At 40.1% G+C, this 6,000-nt stretch overlaps 1 protein-coding gene across 1 annotated transcript in view; it reads left to right on the plus strand.

Moving 5' to 3' along the window:
- The window catches only part of ATP1A2 (ATPase Na+/K+ transporting subunit alpha 2), a 43,864-nt gene extending 38,182 nt beyond the window's left edge, over positions 1 to 5,682 (plus strand). The window contains exons 20-23 of the mRNA XM_003767858.4: positions 126 to 256; positions 2,578 to 2,679; positions 2,850 to 2,941; positions 3,526 to 5,682. Of these exons, the coding sequence (XP_003767906.1) occupies positions 126 to 256; positions 2,578 to 2,679; positions 2,850 to 2,941; positions 3,526 to 3,554 (354 nt within the window). The 3' untranslated portion in view covers positions 3,555 to 5,682. The remainder of the gene's footprint in view (positions 1 to 125; positions 257 to 2,577; positions 2,680 to 2,849; positions 2,942 to 3,525) is intronic.
- The last annotated feature ends 318 nt before the right edge of the window (positions 5,683 to 6,000 follow it).

The raw sequence follows: 6,000 nt of genomic DNA on the forward strand, positions 1-6,000 counted from the left end.
AACTCCAATTTTTCCTTTGATTTCATCCATCTATCTCTTTTGACCTTGACTTGTGTAATTCTATTCTTCCCCTGTCTGAACACAATTTCTCTTTGGACTCTAATCCCTTTGTGCCCTTTCTCCAGACCTATGAGCAGCGGAAGGTGGTGGAGTTCACATGCCACACAGCCTTCTTTGCCAGCATCGTGGTTGTGCAATGGGCTGACCTCATCATCTGCAAGACCCGCCGCAATTCTGTCTTCCAGCAGGGCATGAAGTGAGTTCCCCACCACAAAGCCCATTTCAGCCCCCCAGTCCTGTCATGATCCTCCATCCCTGATTCACCCAGACCATGAACTATCCCACTTTCCAGTGTTGGGATCAGAATCATATTTTAATCACTCAGCTCTAGCCATGTATTGCTTGGAGATGGGGAAGAGGAGGAGGAGGAGGAGGAGGAGGAGAAATTTGGCAGCTTTAATTGTGTTTCCTGATGCTGGGTGGGTACAAATCTCTGGAGAGTGCCACTCCTATCCTTCCTTCCCATCCCTTCTGTTCATTTCTCTTCCCTTACTCTACTTAAAAACAACAACACATAGACTCATAAAATGTTATTTCTGGAAAGGACCTTAGAGATCATTTAATTCTATTCCTTCATGTTATAGATAAGGAAATCAAGTCTCAGAGACAGAGTTACTTGCCCAAGATCAAAGGTCAAAGCTTTTTCAAGGTGGACCTTAGATGCCAGATTTGACTCAGGTTATTTATGTAACTATTATGTCCAGGAAACAAGACATGGTCTCTGGCCTCAGAGAGCTTCCAGACCTGTCCGTGGAGCAAGAAAAATTAGAGAGTAAAATAAGACAAAAAATAAATAATATATCATAATAAATAAATAAAAGATATAATATATAAAATAAAATACATAATACTTAATAAATAAAATAAGTGCTTAGCTGTTAATAAAATTCAGGAAGATTTAAAAAAGTAAGATGAAAAGATTTTTGAGTAATATGAGGCAAATGAGAAAGCTGTTTCTCTTAGAAACATTCTACTTTCTCTGACAAATTCAATAAACATATTTGTGGCTGCTATATCAAGATATTGTGTTAGGCCCTGAAGAAACAAAAGATTGAAAAATGACACAGTCCTTGACCTTAAGAATAGGTAGAGGGAGGAGAAGAGGGGGAGAAATATAACATATCCAGGAATAAGTATAATGCAAGGTTGAGTGTGATGAAAGTGTGAGATTCAGACAAAATGTTCAGGGAAAATGTGAGGAGGAAGAGCTCATTTTTCAGTTGGAGGGACCAGAAAAAATGTCACTGAGAAGGGAGTGCCTCAGCCTAGCCTTGAAGGAAGAGAGGAATTTTGAAAGTGGAAGAGGGGGAAGGAAGTGAATATTTGGCAAAGAGGATAGCCTGCATGACTATATGGGGAGACCAAATAATGTCAAGTTTGGTTGACAACTACTGCGGAATTTAGAATTCATTAAGGGAATGACCTTGCAAATAGGAAGAGACTGGTGAGAGAGGAAAAGAGACAGAGAAAAGAAAAATGGAAGGAAAGAAGGAAGGAAAGGAGAGAGAGGAAGGGAGGAAGAAAGAAAGAGAGAAAGAGAGGAAGGAGGGAAGAAATCAAAAGAAGGGAGAGGAGAAAGAGAAAGAAAGAGAAAGAGAGAGAGAGAGAGAATATAATTGTATAGACAATATGCCAGAAAAGATGGGATGAGATGGGATGAAGGGTATATATGTACATATATATAAAGTAATATATATGTACATATATATAGGGGAATTAGCTTTGTTGAAGAGAAGGACCACAGAGATTGGGGTAAAGAATAAAAGGTCATAGGTTATAATATGTAGAGAAGGAGAGATGAGGAAACTCACTGAAAAGTCTCTATTTTCTTAGTAAAGTGATAGTGAAAGGTAGAAGGGATCTAAGATGATATCTTAAGGAATGGCAGGTTTTGTTTTGTTTCTTAAAGGTTAAAGGAGTCAGAGCATCAGCCTTGGATTCAGGGCTGAGGTCAAATCTGACCTCAGAAACTTTAAAGCAAGTTACTTAACCATGATTGCCTGAAAAAAAAAAAAAAAAAAAAAAGGAGAGGGGATTAAAGGAGCATGTTTGTTTGTAGACAGTGATGAAGGGGCCAGTAGAAAGGAAGAAAATGAAGATGAAAATGAGAGATATTGGAGAAAATGTACTGGCAGTAAGGAATAAAATCCCAAATGAAAATGGTCAAGTTCACCTTTGAAAAAGAGAAGAGTTACCTCAGTCTTTGGGGTTAGAGCAGAGTAGACAAAGATGGTTAAAGATGTAGTAAAGGATGTAGAAAGGCAGAAGAGAGACTTCTTCAGGAATGGCTGCAATTTTTTCAGTAAAATAAGAGGTGAGGTCATCTGGTGAAAGAGAGGGTGGAGTGATGATCTTGAGGAGAGGAGAAGGTGTTGAACAGCTGCTGTGGGGAGTGTGCTAGGGAATCAGTAAGAGATGAATTAAAAGAATTACTGTGAAATCAGGCTGAAGAGGATGACTATGAGTAAGCACTTCAGAAAGGAAGACTTTCCCTCTAACTATTTCTTTCTTTGCTAGAAATAAGATCTTGATCTTTGGGCTGCTAGAAGAGACAGCTCTGGCTGCCTTTTTGTCCTATTGCCCAGGCATGGGCTTGGCCCTACGCATGTACCCACTAAAGTGAGTGCCCAGGAGGAGGCGGGGTGAGGCAGAGGGAATGTGGGGGGTGTAGGGTGTGGGGAGAGGTTCTATAATCATAACCTGGATTTCTCTGGGTGTCTCTCTTTGTCCATTTCTATGACTTCACTCTATATTCTGATTCTACTATCTTTCTCCCCCATTCTTTACAGGGTCACATGGTGGTTTTGTGCCTTCCCCTATAGTCTCCTTATCTTCATTTATGATGAGGTCCGAAAGCTCATCCTGCGGCGCTATCCTGGTGGTGAGATTCTCCTAGCCTCAGCAGCCCAGATGTTCTCCCAATCCCCTAACCACATCTCTAAATCCACATGCCTGCCACTGACTTTCAGTGCCTTAAAACCCTGAACTTCCAGATTGTTTGGGGCCTTATTCTCTTTCTAGCCCCTAAGACCTGAAATCTTGGCTTCTAGTGTTCAATATTCTTCCTCTGAGTAGTGTAGTAGATTAACTCAGACTTGAAGTTTATTGCTCCTAGACTTCTAATCTTACCCTCAGCTATGATTTAATACTTTCAACCCCTTCAATCTCCACTTGATTTTTAATCAACTAACAAATGTTTATTGAGTACCTTAGATGTTCATTACCTTGTGCTAGATACAGTTTTCCTATTCTTCTGCCCTATTTACACCTGGTCCCCATTTTATTCCCCCATCTAATTCCTAATGTCTATGACCTTCTTTTCCCTGCTATCTCCTTTTTTTCCCTCTTGTTGCTTTCAGTACTTTCTTGCCCCAACCTCTAAGGCCCTTCCTATATACCCATCACTGCCCTGAATCCCAAAGAAATCCATTGATCTCCCTTATTCTGAACTTCTCTCTCCAACAGGCTGGGTGGAGAAGGAGACCTACTACTGAGCTGAGCAGAGGATGAACCAGGCACCAAACAGATAGGGGTGCCCTGTTGGGGGGTGGGCAAGGGTGGGTACATCTGAGATAAAGTTGTGGGAGGGTTGTGGGGAGGTGGGGGGGCAGCCCAGCCAACTGAGGTTTGGGCCAGGGTAGGGTAGGAATGGGGTTTAGGGTGATTGCCCTGTAGACCTAACTGAAAAATCAGTTTAGACACTAAATGTTGGGATCCCCTCCCCAGATCCTACCCCTACTGTGTTCATCTCTTCTGCTCTTCAGGGAGGCTTGGAACCATTCCAGTCCTCCATAACTCCCAGCAGAGATCAGGTTGTAATGGCAGGTAGGAGTCTGAGGGTGCTCAGTCTTGAAGAGGAGCAAAGACCTTTTAGGTCTCCTCAGGGACCTAGAACCACTGTGTTATCTCACCCCACTCCATTCTCTGTTACCACCTGTTTATTTTCTCTCCATTCAACTCTGTCTCAAATGATCCCCACCTTCCTTGTCCTGGACCTCAAAATCACCATCTACTTCTGTTAGTGAGAATCAGGAGTCTGTGAAACAGGAACCCAAGAATAAGCTTTCCCTGTAGGGACTCCACAAGTAGGGAACAGTGTGAAACAAGTAGAAATGTTCTAATTCAAAGAAAGACGAGGCCAAATAGAGAACAAAAGAGAGAAAGGAACAGAAAAAGGGGAAATCTAGGAGACAGGATAGGGACAGGATTAGCTATCAATTGATGAAAAAAATAGACAAGGAGACAGACTGAAGATGGATAGTGACAGTGGCTTTTGGAACATTTTGACAATTTTATCAATAAGCCTTGTCCCAGATCTGTGTCCCTATTGTAGAAGAGGGCAGGACCCCAATCAGCAGACATCCAAATTCTAATTTTTAAAAGAGTGGTGGCAGGTAATGCTAAAAAAAAAAAAAAAGAAAGAAAAAGAAAGAAAGAAAAGAAAAGAAAAAAGAAAGAAAGAAAAAGGAAAAAAAAAAAAAAAAAAAAAAAACCTCGAACACCAGCTATACCATGAGCCAGGTGTTCCCAATGAATACAAGAGGGACTATAGTTTTTCCCTCATACTGTTCTTGGGGGTAAGATGCTAAGTCTTCATCCTAATCATGTGGAAGAAAGAACCTACCAGATTACTAGTCCTTGAGCCCCTCTGAGACCATTCATGCCCTATCATGGCAAATGTGCCTAGCATTCCATGTCTGCCATGGTCAACATAGCCCTCAAGAAGAAAGAACCCAGGTTTTCAGAAAAGAATTGTGTTCCCAAAGACTTGACAATCCAAGGCAGGTTTAGTGTATCACCTTGGGTCAAAGTCTTTATATAAAAAGGGGTAAAACCACTGCTTTAAGAATGCCCTTTGGTGTCTAGGCATATAAGGCAATTTCTGACCAAATGCTCTTCATATAGTCTGAGTACTCATCAACATCACACAATCTCTCTTAAATGAAGGGTCACCTCTGGTCCCTACAGTAATTTAACTCCTTTCCCCTACTACCACCAACCTAGGACTTTCACTCATGCGACATTTTCATCCTTTTTTCCAGCTTTAGCTCAAGGAGTAAAAGCTATACCCCATGGAAAGACCCATAAGCACTGAGAAAGCGAGAGAGAGAGAAAGAGAGACCAAAGGGAAAAGGGAGAGGAAAAAGTGGTTACAAAGGGGTAAAAACTAATAGGTAAGGAAGAGAAACAGCTGTAGAGCAAGACTCATAACAAAATCCCAAGCAACTGTCCATATTCTTAACTTGCACTAGATAATATTTTTTTTAAAAATTCATTTGGCTAAGGTTTGAGAATTTGTTGGTGAAAAATCACTTTAATTTGGAAATTCATGAAAATTTGGACAAAAGCCTTTTCATTACCTATGAAAAAAAAGAATTTGCTAAGTTAAATTAAAAATAGCATAAACAGGATTATTGGGGGGCATATTTAGTAGTCAAAGCAAATTATAGCCACTTAGGAGCATTTATTTACAAGGAATTACTCTGAATGTGCTAATTGCAAATGATTTTTATCTATTCGTTAAAGAAGCACCAAGGGACTTGGTGAACCTTTGTTAGCCTTTAGTTTGAGTCACTGTATGTACTTTAAAAGTAATAAATGCATTTCCTTTTTAAAAAAAAATTCTCCTTACTTCACATATCTCATTCTAACTCAACTTTTCACAAAAGAAGTCTTTTTAGCCTGTTTGTTGTTGTTATTGAAGTTGTATCTGACTTACAGAGGAATAGAGCTAAAGGAAAAGATTCCTTCATTCAACAAACATTCACAAATTCCCTACCCTGTCTGGAGAAATACAAAGTATAGATAAAAAGACACTATTCCTACCCTCATAGAGTTTACAGCTAGCAAGGGGATAAGACACACATGAAGAGCTAGAATAGACAATATTACAGTGATTTTGTCATTTAGTCATTTTTAGTCATGTCAGATTCTTTATGT

Source organism: Sarcophilus harrisii, chromosome 4 (genome assembly GCF_902635505.1).
Source record: "Sarcophilus harrisii chromosome 4, mSarHar1.11, whole genome shotgun sequence".
In the NCBI taxonomy this organism is placed as follows: Eukaryota; Metazoa; Chordata; class Mammalia; order Dasyuromorphia; family Dasyuridae; genus Sarcophilus; species Sarcophilus harrisii.